Source organism: Schistocerca serialis, chromosome 3 (assembly GCF_023864345.2).
Source record: "Schistocerca serialis cubense isolate TAMUIC-IGC-003099 chromosome 3, iqSchSeri2.2, whole genome shotgun sequence".
Lineage (NCBI taxonomy): Eukaryota > Metazoa > Arthropoda > Insecta > Orthoptera > Acrididae > Schistocerca > Schistocerca serialis.
The window spans coordinates 233,983,731-234,004,454 of record NC_064640.1 but is presented as its reverse complement, the minus strand read 5'-3'; the positions used below and the strand labels follow the sequence as shown (position 1 = coordinate 234,004,454).

At 38.9% G+C, this 20,724-nt stretch overlaps 1 protein-coding gene across 1 annotated transcript in view; it reads left to right on the top strand.

Moving 5' to 3' along the window:
* LOC126470769 (zinc transporter 2-like) overlaps window positions 1-20,724 on the top strand; it is a 486,307-nt gene that overhangs the window by 449,906 nt on the left and 15,677 nt on the right. Inside the window, exon 6 of the mRNA XM_050098774.1 lies at window positions 2,700-2,877. Within this exon, the coding sequence (XP_049954731.1) occupies window positions 2,700-2,877 (178 nt within the window). The remainder of the gene's footprint in view (window positions 1-2,699; window positions 2,878-20,724) is intronic.

The following is a 20,724-nucleotide window of genomic DNA, read 5'->3' as shown; positions in this document are numbered from 1 at the left end:
ATTGAGACAAACATTTCTGCATCCCAGTTATCAGTTCCCATTATATCAGCAGTTTTTATTAGATAATAAACAAGTCCCTGACAAGTATTTTGATACCTGTTATGTGCACATACACAAAGTGCTAAAATACAAGTGGTATCCTATACGTAACTTTCACAGCTTAAAACATTATTTTCCCCGCATTTTACACAATTTTTTTAAAAGTCCCTTGAAAAGTGTAAAAGCGGGGTTTCACTGTAGTATTGAGAGGGGAAATAGACAAGATACAAGGAAGAGCATGACATTTCATCATGGGTTGACTTAGTAAGTGCAAAAGTATAATGAAAATATTTATCTAACTTCAGTAGCAGATATTACAAAGAGACGAGCACTGCGCCGTGATGTGGTTTACTGTTAAAATTCCAAGAGTGTACTTTCATAATAGTCAACTTACATAATCTCATGAAAAGGCAATGAAAGTAAAATTAGAATCCTTTGAACTCACACTGAGGCATACTAAAAGCTATTCTTCCCCCAACAGTATCTGTGGCTGGAGCAGGAATCGGGCTAAGTGACAGTATACGTGAAGTACCATCTCTCAGATGTGCTAAGGCTGCTAGCAGAGTAAATACATTGAGGTATAACTAAATACTCAGCCTCATATTTCTGGAAACTTCAAAACTTTTTTGTAGCTGCTGCTTGTCAAATGTCACCTGTAGAATTTAGGTAAGAAAAAGCTGTAACAGCAAGAAGTGTGTGTCACATCATAGGTTAACTGCTTGCCTTACATAATTATAATCTCCTCAAAATATCAGAACAGTCATGAAATCAGGAAGAGCATGGGAAATATTAAAATAAACTGCCAAAACAAAGGACACTCTCGGCTCTCATTATTATTACAACTGCCTAGATGTGACAGCTAAGCATATAATTTAAATATGTAATTACTTATCAAGTAGTCCTGATGAAAGGCATTGACATTATTTCCTTTGAAACCCTGTTGGTAACTTTAGAAAACCATTATTCAGTGTACTCTGTGTAACACTTCTACTGCATCATATATCTTGCTTTGGCACCATTGGAATAAATAACACAAATTTCAGTGAATTTGGAAACATACTGACTCTTCTTTTTCCCATGCTTCATCTGCAAACTGAATAAGAAAGGAAGCAATAAATATTGGTACACAGTACCCTCCATCGTGCACTGTTCAGTGATTTGCAGATTACATATGTAGACGTGTTACTGGTCAAGGATGTATGTATATCAGGGAATGTCAGATCTTGACCAATTGAACATCTGTGGGACCACATCGCCTACTCATATACGTGGGAAGCCACCATACAGCGCATTTTGGAAGGTACTTTGTACTTGTGTCATGTTCACTTTGTGAATCATTTACGTCACAGCCTTCATCAGTTGTGGGTAGCTCTACAGACAACTTAGCTCCATACACCCATGAAGACATGTCAGCACCAGACAGTTCTCTCGTACACCTTTTCTGGCTGTTGTGCATAGTGCAGATGGGAAACACTTACTTACAGTTTTAGTAGGTGGTCATTATAATATCACTAAAGTGTATACATATGAACAAATAGAGCAGCTAAAATGAAAATATAAATGATAGGACATTGACAGGATGGAAATGTTATGGAATAAGTACCTAATAGCACATATGTCTTCAGTCAGCTTGATAGAGAGCCAGATTTGGTGTGTATCATTACCTCAACAAGTGGATGGAAGAAATATAAAAAATACTGAGCTATAGCATATCAATAGTTTCCAGCAGTAGCCTGACACTGTAACACAAAGTCATCTAACATAAACCGATCTCTGTAACACAATTTGTAAAAGGTTATGTGGGTTCAAATTAGAAAAAATGTGGTTTTCATGCCGTGGTAGTGCTCCAAGCTAGTTTTGAGCATTGGAAATTCGTTGCTTGTAAATAAGTGTATCCTTCTTTTTTCTTCTTTTTTATTATTTATCACAGCATTTTGCGGATGTGCCAACTGGATTAAATTGCGGGGGGGGGGGGGGGGGGGGGGGGGGTCAGATGTTCTCCAAACATCCCTTCAGAGAGTCAGTCATGAATTAATTTGTAGGAAATCCTTTGTGGATCGAAAAGTGACTTTCTGAGCTCATGCAACCCTTTTAAGATACTTACGATCTTGTATTTCATGGAAGTTAATTATTGTGTCACAGCCCCATTGGATACTCATCCAACCCTTCTATTAAATTCTGCTACTGTTAATGCATGTGGCAGGTTTATTAGATTAGACAAATCTTGCTAAAAATTTCTGAAGTAGATGACTGCTGCATTCATCTCTTTGTGTGTGGTTTTATTTTATTTGTGTGTGGGGGGGGGGGGGGGGGGGAGGGAAGGGGTAAAGACAAGGAAGGTTTTTACTTTGTAATTACCGACTTTTGGTCACATTCATCATTGCAGCTACTCAGCCCTTATCTTCCACATTGTTTCCCCTTGTGGCTCTTGGTGGTGTAGTTTTTATAAGCTTGAAATTTTGTCTTTCTGTGTTTCTATTGGAAACATTACTCCCACTAGGTCTGTGCCATTTTTAAAACTCTCAAAAGATTAATTTATTTATGAATGATTTATTTAAAGAGTTACTTGAATAATTAAAATATGGTATGAAATACGGTGGTGTATTGCAGTAAATATGGAAAGTTGTGGAGAGGATATTTATGATTTAATTTTGTTTTAGCATGGGATTGGTGCTGCATGGATCCTGTAACAGTCTCAGAGGTGCACACGGGCACACCCACAGTGAATTCAGCCATAGCAGATCTGGCATAAACGTCAGGGCAGCAGTGATACATGTCATTGGAGACTTGCTCCAGAGCATAGGTGTTTTTGTATCAGCAGTTGTAATACATTTTTATGTGAGTTACAGTTTATATATTCTGGTTTTATTCAACATACTGCACTTTTTTAAACATATTTTAAGGATTCAAAGGTTATTTGAATGTATTTTTTCTCGCTGAACATTTGTATCTCCAGTTCTGGCTCTGCTATGAAATATGTTTTCTTAAACTCTTTGCTTTGCTTTGCTTTGGAAGCCTCTATTTTAGAAGTAGTTATTCTCAGACATTTGATTTTAGGTCTAAATTAATTGCTGCCATTGTTCCCTACTGATTTCATGTACCTTGTCATTGTAATTGCTCCATCACTTTGTAGAATTTCATGATGTTTGAAACAAAACAAGAAAAACGGTTCTTCATTGAGGTGAATTGTCATATGTGGAAAAGGAAAAAGCATTTAAAAAACTGTCCCCCTCATGTTTGTGCATGAGTGCCTGACTGTCATTTGTGATCACCGCATGTGATGTCATTAATTTGTATTGCATTCTAGCAGATACATTTCAGCTATGTACAGTGGTTATTTTTCTTTTGCTGTTTTTTATATCCCATATCTCAGCTTTTAGTTAGAAAAATGAACTTAGCAATAGATGACATATATGGCCTTTTGTTTTTATATTCATTTTCACTAACTGTATTTATGTAGTTTTGGTGAGGATCTCAGTCTTTCACTCAGAGAAATAACACTGTTGTTTGAGCTTTTCCAGTTCAATAAAAAAATGTTAAAATCACAGTTATTGTAACACCAAGAAACAGTGGAAAATCTGGGATAGAATAATGACAATATTATGAAAGAGATAGATTGCTACTCATCATATAGTGGAGTGCAATGGTCGTGTGTATGCGAGAGAGTTGCCGAACACAGTTTTAATCTGCCAGGAAGTTTCATATCACTGTACACTCTGCTGCAGAGTGAATATTTCATTCTGGAAGCATCCCCCATGCTGTAGGTAAGCCATGTCTGTGCAGTAGTCTTTCTTCCAGAAGTACTAGTGTTGCAAGTTTCACAGGAGAGCATCTGTTAAGTTTGGAAGGTAAGCGATGAGGTACTGATGGAAGTAAGGCTGTGAGGACTGGTTGTGTGTCGTACTTGGTTACCGAGTTGTAGAGTACTTGCCCCATGAGAGGTAAAGATCCCAAGTTTGAGTCACGGTCTGGCACACAGTTTTAATCTGCCAAGAAATTTGAAAGAAATGGTTGTTTGGTGACAAATGTATTGCATAAGTAGACTTTATGTGGCACGCATCAGTGTACCAATTACCCAATAATGTGTGAGGTAAGATCTTGTAGTTGCTTCCCCAAGTATAAAATGTGTATATGGCATATTTCTATCATTATGCAATTAAAGGTATTTATTGCAGTCTGTCAACAGTCCACAATCTTTAATGAGTATAAAATTAGATAGCTGCTTGTGTTTATGAATTAGGTGCGATGAGCATGTGACAATATGGAACAGTCACAAAAATCTCTTAATGAAGAAAGTAATCATGAGACAGAGAATTGTTGAGCGAGCTTCTAGGAAGCTCTACAAATCTGTGAAGAAATTATTTTCAGAACACATGTAAGACTTGTTGTTGAGTATTGTTTCCCTGTCTCCATGTCTTACCACATTACATTCATAATGTTCCTCTTCCATGTAGCATCTCCCTGTTTTCTCACAGGGAAATGGTACAAAGAACAGTTACATAATTTTGCATGGGTTTATTTTGTTATCAGCAGAGAGTCATAAAAGTGATCGACTGTGTGCTGAGAGAGAAGCTACATACACTGCTAACCATTAAAATTGCAACACTATGAAGACAATGTGCAACAAATGTCAAATTGGCACGTAGTGTCGTGCATACTTGGGATACACAAATGATAAACGTTCCAACACAGCTGGGCAAAGTAGGTAGGAGTAAAGCTATGTACATTCTATATGTAAGTAAAGATTACTCATTCAGAAATTTAAACACATTTGAATGTTGGTTGTTCGTGAGAATGTTATGCTGCCTCGTGTGGAAGGAGAAACAGCTACTGATGTGTGTGTGTGTGTGTGTGTGTGTGTGTGTGTGTGTGTGTGTGTGTGTGTGTGTGTGTGTCGGAATTCCATAGTGGCAGGTTTGTGGTCTATCAAGACTGGTTTGTTGTTGTTGTTGTATGTTGTTTAGGATCTCATGGCTGTCTTATGAATTTGGAATACCCTGTGTTGTAAAATGGACTTATTTGCAGCAATACAAGTATCCTCATGGATAAGATGACAATGTCTAGAGCACCATGAACCACTGTTGCAGCTTCACTTGGAATAACAGCAGAGTGAGTCATGCTGACAGTGGCGCATCATGTGACAACACTGTTCTCAGGAGTGGCACCGTGTTACCTTTTCAGATATGCTCTCATTCTGTATACAACACCATGATGAGTGTATGCTGGTGTAGAGGCTCCAAGGAGAATGAACGTTTTCAAACTGCATTCATCATTGTAGTACAGGTCCAGCACCTGGTGTATGATATGAGATGCCATTGGGTACACAACATAATCACCTCTGGTTTGCATAGGTTTTAATCTGGACAGAAGATATTAACACTTCCGACATTTTAAAGCCAGTGGGTGTGTGCCCCGTATTTGAGGTCTCTGTAACATTATGTTTCAACAAGGTAATTTAAGACTACATGTTTCCCATGCTGCCATGACCTACCTCAATGCAGAGGGTGTTCAACTGTCATCTTGATCAGCATGTTTTCCATATCTCTAACCCACTGAAAATAACTGATCATGTATTCCTTAGAGACTAGCTCAAAAGCCACTATGATTAATGAATTCTGGCATAAGAGTTCAAACAGCATGGATTGACATACCCATATTTGTCATTCACACACAGTTTGACTCACTGCCCAGATGGGTTAATGCCGTTGTTAACTGCCAGAAGTGATAGTTCTGTGTCACAAATTCCACACCTTGTAGACCACAAAATCGGCTACAAATACACTACCTGACAAAAAAGGTGAGGCACCCCACAAGGAGAGTAGGGAACAAAATGAAACTCCATAGGTTGAGAGGGCATGTGATGTTATTTCAGTGCTTATAAACTTGAGTCACATTTACAAAGAACTTGACAGTAAGAGCACATTTATCAGTATGATGATACACCCCATCTATCCTGGATGCGTGCACTGATTCATTTGTGAAGTGCCATAAACAGGGTGTATACGACCCGGGACAACCAGGAGATCCGACAAAAATACGGGAATTTTTTCATCCGGGAGAAAAGGGGAAAAGCCTGGGAATTCTGCAGAATTCAAGAAATTTTTCATTGTTCTAGTTTTCAGTTAGATTTTCGTAGATTTGGCTGGTAAGAACCAATATTCTAACAAAGGATATTACTGTATGCCGGTACTGCAGAATAATACTGCAGCAATAAGACATGAATGAGAGGGAAAAAAAAGAAAATAAAACTTAAGTTACAAATGAAATGCCCCATATACAACAACAAAACACAGTGCTCATACAAGCATCTGACAACAGCAAAATGCTTCAGAACAACAAATTACCACTGATGAGCGTGACGTCACAACTGTTTACATTTGATTCCTTTCAGCAGTTGTGAGCAGGCTCATGAGCATGCACAGTTGAGTCACGTATGAGTAGTACCTTCTCCCGCTTCGGGCAATGGAAGTGTGGTTGTTAGCTATATAAGCAGTAGCATCAAGCAGCCAGATGCTACATGGAAAAATTTTACTGGCGCGCCCAAGCTGCCAAATTCACTCTTGCACAACAGGCCCAGATCTAGGGGACGGAAGAGGGGAGGGACAAACCGGGGTGTCTGCCCTGGGCTGCAATTTCAGGATGTGGAGGGGGGGGGGGGGGGGAGGAAAAAACCTTGTTTCACGAAGTGACTAGCATCCAGCGCACGTTGGTCTCTATCAATTATCCACATGATTTTGAAACACATCCCTGTTGGTTTTTGAAATTTTTGAATGCATTCAGAGTTGATTTCTGAATGAATCATAAGCTGATTTTTGAATGCGTGCATAGTGTACGTGATGTTGCTGCCAGGGGAATCCCCGATGAATCTAGAAATAAACTTCCTTGCAGACAAAAGGGGACGGAGCCATACGAGCTGAGCGGAATGAAGCTGAACGGGTGAATGCCATTGTTTGTGTGGTTGACTGGGTTTGCAAATGATCGGCGTTGTTATAATTACTAGTGAAAGCCAAAGATTCAGACTACCAGAGTGGAAATAAATGATTAACAGGAATAACAGGTAAGAAAGATTACTTGTTATCTTCTCGGTGTATCCAAGAAAATGAAATTTTGATAGAAAGTTTTTGGCCAGATCGCTACACTAGTAAGGGCCAGTTGTACAGTCCCCGGCCAGCAGGCCTTAAGTTCTATTGTGGGAGTAGCACGGAAAAAGTGTTGTGCGAACACATAATAACGCCTAACCAGAGAATAAATGCGGGATAACTAAACCGGTGATTGTAGCAGGGTTAGTGAAATTAACCGGAGAATAAGTTTTGACACAGGTAGGAATAGCTACAGAATTACTGATGAAAAGATTGATTGTTAGAATGAGGAAGGAGAAGATGAGAAGCTGGAGCGCATGAATGAAATGTGAAACTATTTCCTAACATAAAGCTTTTTGCTTGTAGTAGGCCTATTGGGCGTTTGATAGTGGTTCTTCGTGAATTACATTCTGTCGTGTCGTAAAAATGACCATTTGCTCCAAAACAGTCTCATTTATGTGGGGTGTATTACAATTGCTGCAATACTAGACAGGCCTATTTTGTTTTATCTAGCAGAAATTGACAAAATATATGTAATCAGCTCCAGAAACAACACCAGTCTTGGGTACTATTTGTATTAACAGCTTTTTCAGTATTAGACGATGACATTTCGTTTTTTCATATGGCAAAAGGTTTGATAAACTTCGATGAGGTAATAAATTCTTTCGCAGAAAGGAAAGCATGCCATGTAAAGCTGTAGCACGATTAGAGAGAAAAAAAACCCTAGGACTGATGCTGTAGTATACAGAGAAGTTGCAGCATTAGAAAATTGTAGTGAAATGCAGGAAGATCTGCAGCGGATAGGCACTTGGTGCAGGGAGTGGCAACTGACCCTTAACATAGACAAATGTAATGTATTGCGAATACATAGAAAGAAGGATCCTTTATTGTATGATTATATGATAGCGGAACAAACACTGGTAGCAGTTACTTCTGTAAAATATCTGGGAGTATGCGTGCGGAACGATTTGAAGTGGAATGATCATATAAAATTAATTGTTGGTAAGGCGGGTACCAGGTTGAGATTCATTGGGAGAGTGCTTAGAAAATGTAGTCCATCAACAAAGGAGGTGGCTTACAAAACACTCGTTCGACCTATACTTGAGTATTGCTCATCAGTGTGGGATCCGTACCAGATCGGTTTGACGGAGGAGATAGAGAAGATCCAAAGAAGAGCAGCGTGTTTCGTCACAGGGTTATTTGGTAACCGTGATAGCGTTACGGAGATGTTTAATAAACTCAAGTGGCAGACTCTGCAAGAGAGGCGCTCTGCATCGCGGTGTAGCTTGCTCGCCAGGTATCGAGAGGGTGCGTTTCTGGATGAGGTATCGAATATATTGCTTCCCCCTTCTTATACCTCCCAAGGAGATCACGAATGTAAAATTAGAGAGATTAGAGCGCGCACGGAGGCTTTCAGACAGTCGTTCTTCCCGCGAACCATACGCGACTGGAACAGGAAAGGGAGGTAATGACAGTGGCACGTAAAGTGCCCTCCGCCACACACCGTTGGGTGGCTTGCGGAGTATAAATGTAGATGTAGATGTAGACTTAAGGATTGGAGAAATGTGTACTGTGTCTTACTTGTCTCTTGTCTTTACTGGTTTTATGTATCCTATATTTACTTTTATGTCACACAAAACTACAGGTTGTTAGCTAATAGGCAATAAAGAGTGCAAATTTTCTGAAGAGTTCTTGTTCTGTCCTGGTTACAAATAATCCCATCCAGTATTAATTGCAAGGGATTTAAAAAAAAAAAAAAAAAAGTGCAGGATGTGAAACTGGCTGATGGAGCAGGTTAGGCACCACAGGACATTTTAATTTCCACTGTCCTGAATATAGTTTGATGGCATCTATTACAAAATATACACGTGTGAATTCAACAGAGCAAAATACAGTGAAGTGCGATGAAAGAATGCTGTGTGAAGTGGTGTGACACTGCACTTTGGCACACTAAAGACCAAATAACATGTCTTACATTTCCTCAAAGACACATGTTTTATGTATCAGACTCTGCTGAAAGATATGCACGATAAAACGAACATTTTTTGAAAAGGTGATATAATTTTCAGCGTCCTACCTCAAATGCTGGAGGAATGGGGGTGAGGGATGGCGCCACTATCTAGTATTGCCCCGCTTCAGAAACATCGTAGATCCATGACAGAGGACTCTCTTGAGTTGTAGTGGGGAGGAGGGTAGTCTCCATGTGACCCGTGTTTACGTTTAGTGACTTTGCTGTTTCCTCTTCATTTATTGCTGTCACATCAAATGAAAACAAAACAAATTTCTGTGGCCGGGAGGTATCAGGTGAATTAAAATACATTCACATAATTACGGAAGGCTAAAATAAGTTATTAGATTCAGATTTGATTTTATTTCCACCTTTCTAACTGTCAACCATTAGTTGCCTTGCAGAACAATGAAGTTATTTTTGCCGATTTGCTAAAGAAATTTGGCTTTTATTACTCTTTTTCCGCTGAGACAATCCGTTTATTTGAAATGAAGTGTTTAATTCCATACTACTGGCTGCTTTCAACTGTTCGTTGCATTTCAAGTGCACGTTTTCATCTTCTAGCACGTATGGCATTATGCCATAATAAAGAACCAAACACGAGATAATATAGTACTGGTACTCCAAGAAAATTTACATCCGAATGTGCAATTTAAGCCAAATTATGCATTTTAGTATGGTTCACAAAATTCCGATGCTCTTGGAGTATCCTCTGATGTCTTGTTTCTTTTATGGCGTAACATAAGATCCTTTAATGTTTTACATGTACGATCATATGGGCTACCTGCTTCATCGTAGCTGTGCAAGTGCAATGACGCCTGTTACCTGGCACTCTCTGGCAACTGATGAAACAAACTTATTTCTAACAGGTCACTGGGAAATATTGGGAATGGTGGTTCGAAAAGCGTTACTTTCAAAGTAAATTTCCTTTTACACAAGATGAAGTGTGTGTGAGAATGTATAATGAATTTCTTAAATCACAGAGCATTTGACTCTCATTTAAAAATCAACTCTGTGAGGATAATCATTTGAAGAATTTCTAGCCTAGTTGATCAGACATTAATGTTGTTACTAAACATTTTACTGGCACATTTGTGTGATGTATCTTAAAGTGTAATGTTCAAAACAGATCAACATTATACATGAAAGCTTAAATTTGCAGCCGAATAATCTTAGAGACCAATATTACGTGTGAAAGCTTTGCTTTTCTTGTAGCAACACTATTTATATTAATTTAAACCATTAACATTTCCTATTTGTGTGGTCTCGCTACTTAATAGTGATGTTGCTATTGGCTGATTACATCACGTGTCCTATGCTCTGAATATCCGCCATAATCAGCTGGCGAGATCGAGTGACATGAGCCATGACAGGCTTACAAAAGTGAACGGCAATCTCGATTTCAATGCTTCAGAAAGTAACATGTGGTGTGTGGTGGAATTAGACTTTATACTTTCATAATATGAAAATGTGCAGCGTACATGTTGCTGCACATAACAGATCTTTCCAAAACGTGTTTTTTCCCCCATTTATAAGACCATAACGATTCAATGGATTGATAAGTTTTACAGTTCAGAGGAAAAGTATACCGTCGCCTAACATGGGAGAAGTGTATTTTCACCCGAAAGAAAGTGTATTTTTAACTGGGAAATCTGGAAAAATCCAGGAATTTATTTTCCTCATCTGCATATACACCCTGATAAAGCCATTGTATCCTTCCCTGAGGCAAGCTGGCCTGCAGCTGTTGTAACTGGTCCTTGATATCTGGGGCACTGGTATGGGGCAGAGTGTGCATCCAAGCTGATGCCACACATGTTCTACCAGAGATGATCTCAGGTTCGTACTGGCCACAGGAGTACCTCAACATCACTCAAACATTTGACAAAGAGACATGTCATATGTTTACAAGCATTATCCTTTTGAAAAATGGTACTGCAATAGTGTTACATGTGAGCAACACATGAGGGCTCAGGATGCCCATGCTGTACTGTGTGCTATCAGAGTTCCCTCAGTCGCTGTCAGCCATGACCTGAAGTCATACCCTATAGCTCCCTACACCACACCACCATTGTGCTTCTCCAAAACATTGGAAGAATGGGACCTCTCCTCAGGTCACCAGCATACTCACCGACAGTGGTCATACGAGGTAATGCAGAACCATGATTCTTTGCTGAACACAATTTGATGCAGTTCATCGGTAGGCCATGCTTCCCAGTCATGGCACCATCCCAAACACAGCCATTTTGTTGTGGTGTTAACGGCAGCCTGTGCATAGGACAATAATTCCCTAATCTGGTCACTGCTACTCTCTAACCAATGATGTGGAATGACAGAATGTTGCTGGAAGTCCATTAGTTGCTCTCGGATGGCAGGTGCAGGCGTGAAGGGCTGTAATGTGCTTGTTGCACATCTACCTTGAGGTGGTCAGATGTGATTGACCAGAACTTTTTGACGAGTATGGCTCCCTCATGTTCCCATGCAGTCCAGCATCGAGTCACTGTCACATCTGAATACCCATCAAATCTTGATCTTGCTTGATTTGACCAGCCAGCCAAAAGGAGACTCACAATGAGGCCCCTTTCAAACTCTGTTAGGTGCTGATAACACTGTCACAAACAAGTACAAGACACCTCTGTGTCCTTCACAGTGATCAGTCAACATCTGATGCTGTTCATTCCCCTTATATACCCTACCAGGCCTGGTAACAACAATTAAACTGAATAAACTAATGAACTGGTGGCAGTTCTACCCGTCACAGACAATAGCCTCTAATCATTTACATAGCCACCAAGGGTATGTAGTTGTACAGAGTTACATTGACGCCCGACCATGTCTTTTGGGTGCTTCACTTTTTTCGTCAGTCAGTGTATAATCATGTATTTTTCGTACTATACTGTGTATGCACAGTAAAAAAATTTCATTATTTTCTATCCTTTCTGATGTTGCAATTTTAATAGCTAATAGTGTGCAATATGTAGTTTCCAGAGACCGTGCCATCCATGAACATATTACTACCCTGGCATATGGTCCACGAACCTGTCGTGTAATGATTGAAATAGTACAGGCTCATGTACTGGCAGTCATTATAATTCGTTCATACTCACCATCTAATTGATTTGTGGACTAGGTAGGGGACAAATGGTGCTAATACCTTGTGACTTACATGCCACATGATGTATCTTGTCCTGCATAATACAAATATTAAATGTGCAAGATGAGATAAAAGCTGTTTTAGGCTCTTCTGTACTCAATGCTTATACTGTTGAGACTGCTAGCTGTGCCACTGGTATATGCTTTACGACAATAATGAGAAACTCTTGATGTAATACATACAATGACTGAGAAGAAAGATTTCATTAACATTTAAGATGAAGTGCAACATATGCAATAGAATGATGAAGGGGAGGTGGGGAGAGCTACACAGAATTTTGAAATTTCTTGAAATCAGTGATTTAATTTTGTTTCCCTTGATTGAAAGCAATATTGCAGATACATTTTCTTATGTCTATAGCTACAACTGTAATGGTAACTAACACATGAGAACATTAGATTGTCTGTATTTCTGAAGCCAATGTGTGGATACATTTCTTCACAACCATTAATGCATGTATTCTTATGGCGATAATCCAACTATTATGAACTTGATTTACTGAAATTCGGTGATATTTACCCGTATCAAGAACTAGAATGTTTTCTCACTCTTTCAACTTACTGACTTCTTTCACATACAAATGTCCAGTTCTCATAGGTATGGATAAAACGTTTCCTGCTGTTTCAAGGTGTTTTCAAATAATCTTACTACAATGTCTGTTCTTCCAGACCACTTTGTGATATAAACTGGAAGCTGCCACTTACCACAGAGTCCAGGCAGGGTGACATGACTAGCTGACATGAAAAAATAAAAGCTTGTTTATGAACCAGCAAGAACTATGCATCCACGATCTGTGTGGTGAGTGGTAGGATTCAATTACAAATTTTACCACATCTGCTTAACGGTTTTACCATGGCTGGTTTTAACAGATTGTTCAATAACTGGGGGGTCTTCCAGTCTGAAATGACTTGTGTAGTGTATGTGAAATAAGTTATATGCTATAATCTACAGTAATTAGAACTTGCCATATTGATTAATATGCAGGAATCAAAAAATATCATTTCTCAAAGAGAAATGAAATAATACCAGCTAACATAAATCTCCTCCAGGAACCAGCAAGTAGTTGCAGATATGTGGTTCAGTCACCATAAAAGAAACCCCATTCAAGTATACTGCCAAGAGAAATGTGCGTATTATGAAACTTCCTACATATTTAATTGGATAGTGGTGTTGCAGAAGAATTTTGATGAGTAACAGGAAAAACAAAATAGCAGATGCACTTTCTCAGAAGGTGAGAGAAAAAGAAAACAATGCAGTCTGCAAGAGTGTAAAAAGTGTAAATAGTAATTGTGTACTTACCCGTGAATTATTTTTGCAGTAATAATATATCAGCTTAACATAAAGAGAAAACATAATGAAAAACTAGTTAATTCATACTTACAGGCATTTAATTACTTACAGGTCGGCTTTTCTGCATTTACGTAGCTACAAACAAATTATCTGAGAATGTCAAAATTAATTTTTCATTATTCAGTCACACGTGATCACTAATTACTCAGTGCCCCCACATTCTCTCTCTCTCTCTCTCTCTCTCTCTCTCTCTCTCTCTCTCTGCTAATCTCATGGTCCTGACAGTACCCAATACTCGTGCTTTTTTGGTTATGACCTTCGAGCTTTCGTATTTTTCTATCTGGTTGATTGGGCCATCATCCCTCCACAATGAATGAAATGTTCAGTTCAGAAAGATGAAAGAAGATCATTATTATACATCACAAGTAATATAGTTTTTTATATGATGTGTTTTGCTGTGAAGATATAGTTTAGAATGACAAAGGTGATTAAGATTTTATTTATGTTATTTTTTTACCAACCTCTATTGTATGTTATCTAGATAACTTGAATACAGAGTGATTATAATTAAAGTTCCACTTTCAAAATTGCTGTAAGAAGGGGAAAAAAAGATATTGACAAAAATTTTCACACTAGATGTCACTGTAAGCATCATAACATGAATGGATTTAGCTACAAATGACAGATGGATCACAATAAGATGGCCAAGATGTAAGTTGCACAAGTTTGGCATTCAACAGTTGTGGCACTGTTAGGTAAGCCTGCCCACCATGCCAAGGTCATACCACATCAGATGGGAAAAACCAGTTTTTAATTGCCCCGAGGTCAAAAACACACAGAAGCAACAATGACATAAGTTTTTAATTGTTCCGAGGCTATAAACTGCATGGAAATCGACAATGAAATCAGTTTCTAATTGTCATCAGACTGGTGCAAGACCTGTTCAGTATGGTGTCCACAGTTTTCTGTCACAAATTGAAATCAGGAAACAACATGTCCCATAACAGATTAGAGTGTCACAGGGGGTCTCGCTCAGAATATGTTGCACAATGTGTACCTTCAGTTCAGCTGCTTTTGGAATCAGAGCACTAAACACAGCATCTTTCAGATAACCCAACAGCCAGAAGTCACACGGATTAAGATCAGATGATCTGGATGGCCAGGCTGGCTGGCCGATAATTCTATCATTCCCAAAATGCCTCTGTAGCAGCTACTTCACTGCCTGTGCAATGTGTGGAGGAGCGCCATCTTGCAAAAAAGTGATCCTATCCATACATCCATACTGTTGAAGGATTGGAATGATGGTGGTGCATGGAAGTCTCTCTGCCCTATGATAAATGATTCCATCAACCTGCAGCACACAGTTACCTTTGCAAAATGAAGCAGTAACAATTGATGTGCAAGAGGATTTCATGTTGCCCATATCCTGCAGTTCTGTGTATTGACATGCCCTTGTAGATTGAAATGGGTTTTGCCTGTTCACAGAATGTTACATAGCCATTCATTGTCCACTTTCATGAGAGCAAGATATTCTGGAGCAAACACTAATCTTACTGGCAGGTCAGTATGAAGTAACTCCTGAACACGGATAATTTTGTGCTGATAACAATTCAGGATGTTCTGTAGAATTTTATGCACAGAGCTCACACATGTGTTCAAAGCTGGGGCAGTGCCCCATGCAGTCGATATTTGTGCATCACTGCTCGCCCCCTCCTGCTATTCTGTGGATATGTCATGTACTGGCATTGGATCAATTGTTTTCTTCCCTCTGCTACATTTCACTTCAGAAGAACCTGTCTTTTCAAATTTTGTAATAATTTTTTCCAATCCCTTGGCAGACATTGAACCTATGCCTTTTTTCATTCCCTCAAGCTTCCAGAACTTCTGCAGAGCTGTTGGCACACAATCATCATTCTTGTGAAAGAGTTTTACTGGCAGTGCATGATCCTGCATTTAGACAGTCATGGTAAACGTCTCGGATGCAAACAGAGGAACAGCCATGTACCTCACATCTTCCTGCCACTTGCACTGCCATCTAGTGATAATTTTTTTTTTCCATAATGTTCCACCCTTCTTTGATAATATCCTGTTCAAATTTGATGATGTTCTGGGGCAGTGGTTCTTTCTTTACAGTTTTTTGAAAGTGTAACTTGAATTATAATCACTCTGTTTACGTAGAATGTATTTTGTAAAGATACTCTTTTACTATCATCTTAAATATGTTTGTTTTAGTTACCCAAGTAATCTTGTTGCACAGTTATATTCCCTGGTAGAAAATGTTGTTTTGAGTTTATCATTTATTTTTTTCCTTGTTGAATGAAAATAAAGCTGTCTTGTGCTCCAAGATCATGGTTAGAATTGGTGCATGTTTTATAGTAATGTTCATAATAGATTGCTGGATGTTTTCACATGGCACAGTTAGACTCCTTAACTTTATAAACAGATCATTACAATGGATCCAATTATTATTTTTAGTTATTAAGGTATAAATCTTGTCTGAAGATTGAAAATTGTGTGTCCATGTTTTGTGCATATGATTTGCAAAACAATAATTTCGTTACAAAAAAGTAACAAGGGAAGTACCCCAGCTTGAATAGATGAAACAAAATAAAAATTATTTAGAAATACAGAGATGTGCCTGTTCTAGCATATGTCAAGGTAATGTATCTGTAAGATTCTGCATCTGTGTACAAAAGTGTTTGAAAGTTAACAAATCTAAAGACTAACAGAGGCACAGGTTGCTGAAGAAGTTGTACCATGTATACTCATGTTCAGGAAGAAAAACGGAACACCTTGAATGGTTGGAGATAGGACATTCATATTCACAGGACATGCACATTAGTATGTTCTGCAGAAATGATTAACATTTGAACCATGTCAACCTGCGGGTTCACGGTCAACATCGATATCACAGTGCAACACCACCTACCAGTAAAATGTGACTGTGGCTCTCTTTGTCGCTATAAACCAAAGGTAATGAATCAGTGTGACTTGAGCAGACATATACACGAACCGTACCATCAAATCAGTGAGTTTGAAAGAGAACAAATTGTTGACATGAGAGAATATGGTGCATCCATCTCCCACATGAGCAGCAAGTGGCTGAATAGCTTGCTGCTCATGTGGAATGAAGTGTTTCAGCAGTGCAACTTGTGTATGCAGAATGGTTCACTGAAGGCCGTAGAATATGACGAAATGGGTAAGGTCACAGCACCCAGACCCCCCTGCAAGAAGATCGACACCTCATCTGAATAGCATTGCAAGACAGATCTGCATCCTCCTCAGCTCTGATGCAACATTGAAACAGTGTAACACATCATACACTATCAGGGGTGACCACCCACAGCCGTTTATTATGGCATGGGTTACATGCGTGTCCTCCACTTCTCCACGTACCATTGGCAAATGTTCAGAAATGTGCTAGACAGCAACGGCGGATGGAACCACGTCACTGGGGACAAGAATGGCATCATACAGTATTGTTGGACGAATCCAGATTCTGTTTATTTGAAAATGATGACTGCATTTTGTTTTGCCACAGACAAGGGGAGCGGAATCGGAGGGATTGCATTGATGCAAGACATACAGTGCCAACTCATGGCCTTATGATGTGGGGTGCTATTGGGTACAACCACAAGTCACTGTTGGTATGTGTCCAGGGCACTGTGACCGGTGTGCCCTACGTGAATGACATCCTGTGACCAGTAGCCATACTGTTTCTACGCAGTACCCCAGGTGCCATCAATGCCATCATGCATATTACAAGTTATGAGGGTCCGTGGTGGACCCTGTGCCTACTAGGCAACAGGACTCGTGCAGAATGGAGGTGAGTGAAATGTTAATCATTTCTGCAGAACATACTAATGTACATGTCCTGTGAATATGGATCTCCTATCTCTAGTCATTTGAGGTGTTCTATTTTTTCCTGAACATGAGTGCAGTAGGGAATAATTATGGTCATCAGATTTACAAGCCATAAATAAGGTATTATTTGGCAAAAAGCTTGCAGAGCTGTAGTGCTCAAAATAGAAGTTGCTATGTTGTCGTATGTTCCTCCCTTATTTGTCATCAAAGTTCAAATGTAGAGTTTCCGTGAAGGTATTAAAACACAGTGGAATGGAACAGTATACCCACTTAATAACAATAATATGTGGACATGCTATAACATTTTAGAAGTATCCACATTGCAGTAGTAGCAAAATGTTTATGTATTGCTCTTGTCAGGTGTGTATAGTATTCCGTTCTTCTGTATTGTAACCACTTAATTTAAACTTGATATTTTCATTTCCGTGACAAGTAAAGAAATGTGTCATAATTGTGTGTTTTATGTGTAGCAGTGAGGTTTGTAAGACTGCTACTGGAGGGGTGCAAAGCCATCTTTTCTTGATCAGGATGGCATCGCACTATCCAGGCGTATTTCATTTGAACGATGGTTGTGGTGGTCTTGGTCCAGTCAGTGAGATGCCAGCAACTGCACAAATTCTCATTTGGAAAGTGTGGTATAATATTATATCACATGTTCCTTCCCTCTTCAGGGAATTTAATCGACGAATTCTACCTTGGGACTGGTTCCTGAGAAACTATTAAATGGATGCTTGTAAAAGAGACATTAGCTGTTATGTATATACACTTGAACACCTGATGTTCTGGGCTGCAATTTTATACTGTTTTCACACTTATTTAAAATATGTAGATTGATCAACAAAATCAGTGGTTGACACTGTTTCATACAACACTTAAATTCCTAGTACTGCTGTCTTACTGTGGTTCTATGCAACAGTGTCAGTGTGTGCCAGTGGGTATTTACATTCAGCTGTATTAGAGCATTAAATATTAGAAGACTTGTATGGAAAAAACATAGAAAAAAATTACACACAGTACTAAACACAGGAAAAAATCACATTTGGGGCTTTTGGTTTTACATCATACTGTTACAGTTAAATCAACCATCAGTGACTGATCCCCTATTTCTGGAGAACTATTGCTTTGCAAACACTCTTATGTCACATTACTGTATGTAATCAAAAATCTCATAACCATACTTAAAATAGATGTGAAAAACACATTCAACATAACTGCCTCTCTCTCCCCACCAGTTTTAGTTTGTATTGGTTGCATCTTCCTACTATCCCTTTAGCTGAGATGTCATTTACTCTTAACTTCAGTGTTAAATATTAACATTTTCTCTTTAGTTCCACCCACTGCCTCTGTTTTTGACACAGCCATTGCAGTCACCACAACTTTATTCACTGATTTAGAAAATTTTGTTTGCACCTTTCATGAAACTCCAGCAGCAAGCCCCCACAGGACTGTGTGTAGCTATCTTTGTTTTGCTTCATGTAGTAGTGCTTTATGAGTGCTATCATTGTCAGTTAAGTGTTGATATTCAGTTTCCTAATCCTACCTACAAAATTTTCTATGGCTCTCGCTGTCTTTGAAATATGCTGTTCAGCTGTTTCCAGTGGTATCTAAATATATTTTTCCTCTGATAATGCTCTGATAGCCCTGCCCATAAATCTTGGAAGGAAAGAGCCTCCTGAAATTTCTCATGAAACCCAAGATATGCCACTGTGTCCTCTCTTAATCTTAATTGAGCCATATGCAACACTTGCTTATTGTTACAACCTCCTAACATACTTGCTGTGGGCTATGGAGAAGCAAATGGTCGAAGGGGTGAAGATAAAGTGCAAGACCAGATCATCTATGAGCCACATTAATTCAAGGTAATCTATATGGAAACAGCCAAGAGACTATCCTTTAAACTACCTTGTACTATGAAGAAAGTTTTAATTGGTGAAACTTTCTTCCAGCTTTCAGAACAAACTGGAGCCTTGTGGGTGTAACTTTGTAACTAAATATGCATATGGCAACAAGTTGCTCTTTATTTCAGTTTTTTTTTAGTATAGAATAGCATTGGCACAAGTGCACCCATTGTCCTCTTTAAAATGTTATGTTCACTATATGTAGTATTAGTCTGCACAAGTTACTTTGTCAGTGCAGGATTTCCACATGGTAACCTTTCTTAATCAAGCTTTTTCATAGTGTTCTTTTGATTATACAGGGAAACTGAACTGGTAAATTCTGTTAGTGACAAGTCTGGTTTTATTCTGTGAAACACTGACAAACTTCTATGATTTCATTCATTTCATGTTTTTTCATTGATATTCAAAAAAATGATACCATGTGCATTATACGTACAACAACTTAAAAAAGTGTTTCGAAAAATTATTAATTACCTCCAGTCATATCTTTTTCAGCTGTTATACACAATTTTAAAAATATTTCCCCTCTTTAGGCTTACACCGTTAATGAAGGTAGTACATGCCTCTATTGCAAATAATAAAATTGTGTGTATTTGTAGTCCATATATGGCACTTTGACTGAGTGGATGTCATACTAAAAATCCAATGGTTAGGATTTAATCCTGGTCAGTCCACAGATTTTTTTTAATTTTTTTTATTTTTTTATTTTTTTTTTTTTTTTTTTTTAGTTATCATTTCTTTCATTACTATCAGCAATTGGTATATGTGAAAAATATCAAGATGTAGCATTTTTTTGAAGTCCACATTAAACTGTAGCTTCCCCATAAGTGGCCAATGGCCTTGCTGCAGTGGTAACACCGGTTCCCGTCAGATCACTGAAGTTAAGTGCTGTCGGGTTGGGCTAGCACTTGGATGGGTGACCATCCAGTCTGCCTAGCGCTGTTGGCAAGCGGGGTGCGCTCAGCCCTTGTGAGGCAAACTGATGAGCTACTTAATTGAGAAGTAGCAGCTCCAGTCTCGGAAACTGACATACGGCCAGGAGAGCGGTGTGCTGACCACATGCCCCTCCATATCCTCATCCAGTGACGCCTGTGGGCTGAGGATGACACGGCGGCTGGTCAGCACCATTGGACCTTCATGGCCTGTTCGGGAGGAGTTCAGTTTTTTTTTTTTAAGCCCCCATAAGTGACTGAGTAATTCCCTCCATAAGACAGAAAAAACGTGTAACATCCATTTGAGAAGCACTGTGGTGTTCAAAACCAATCTTCAGGTTGAGGACAGTTTTACTTTTATTGTGACCCACAAGCGTATTGTGGTACAGTCTTTGCAATAAGTAATCTGAAAACTGATGTTGCGGAAAGGAAAATACACCTGAGAAATTTATAAAATTACAAG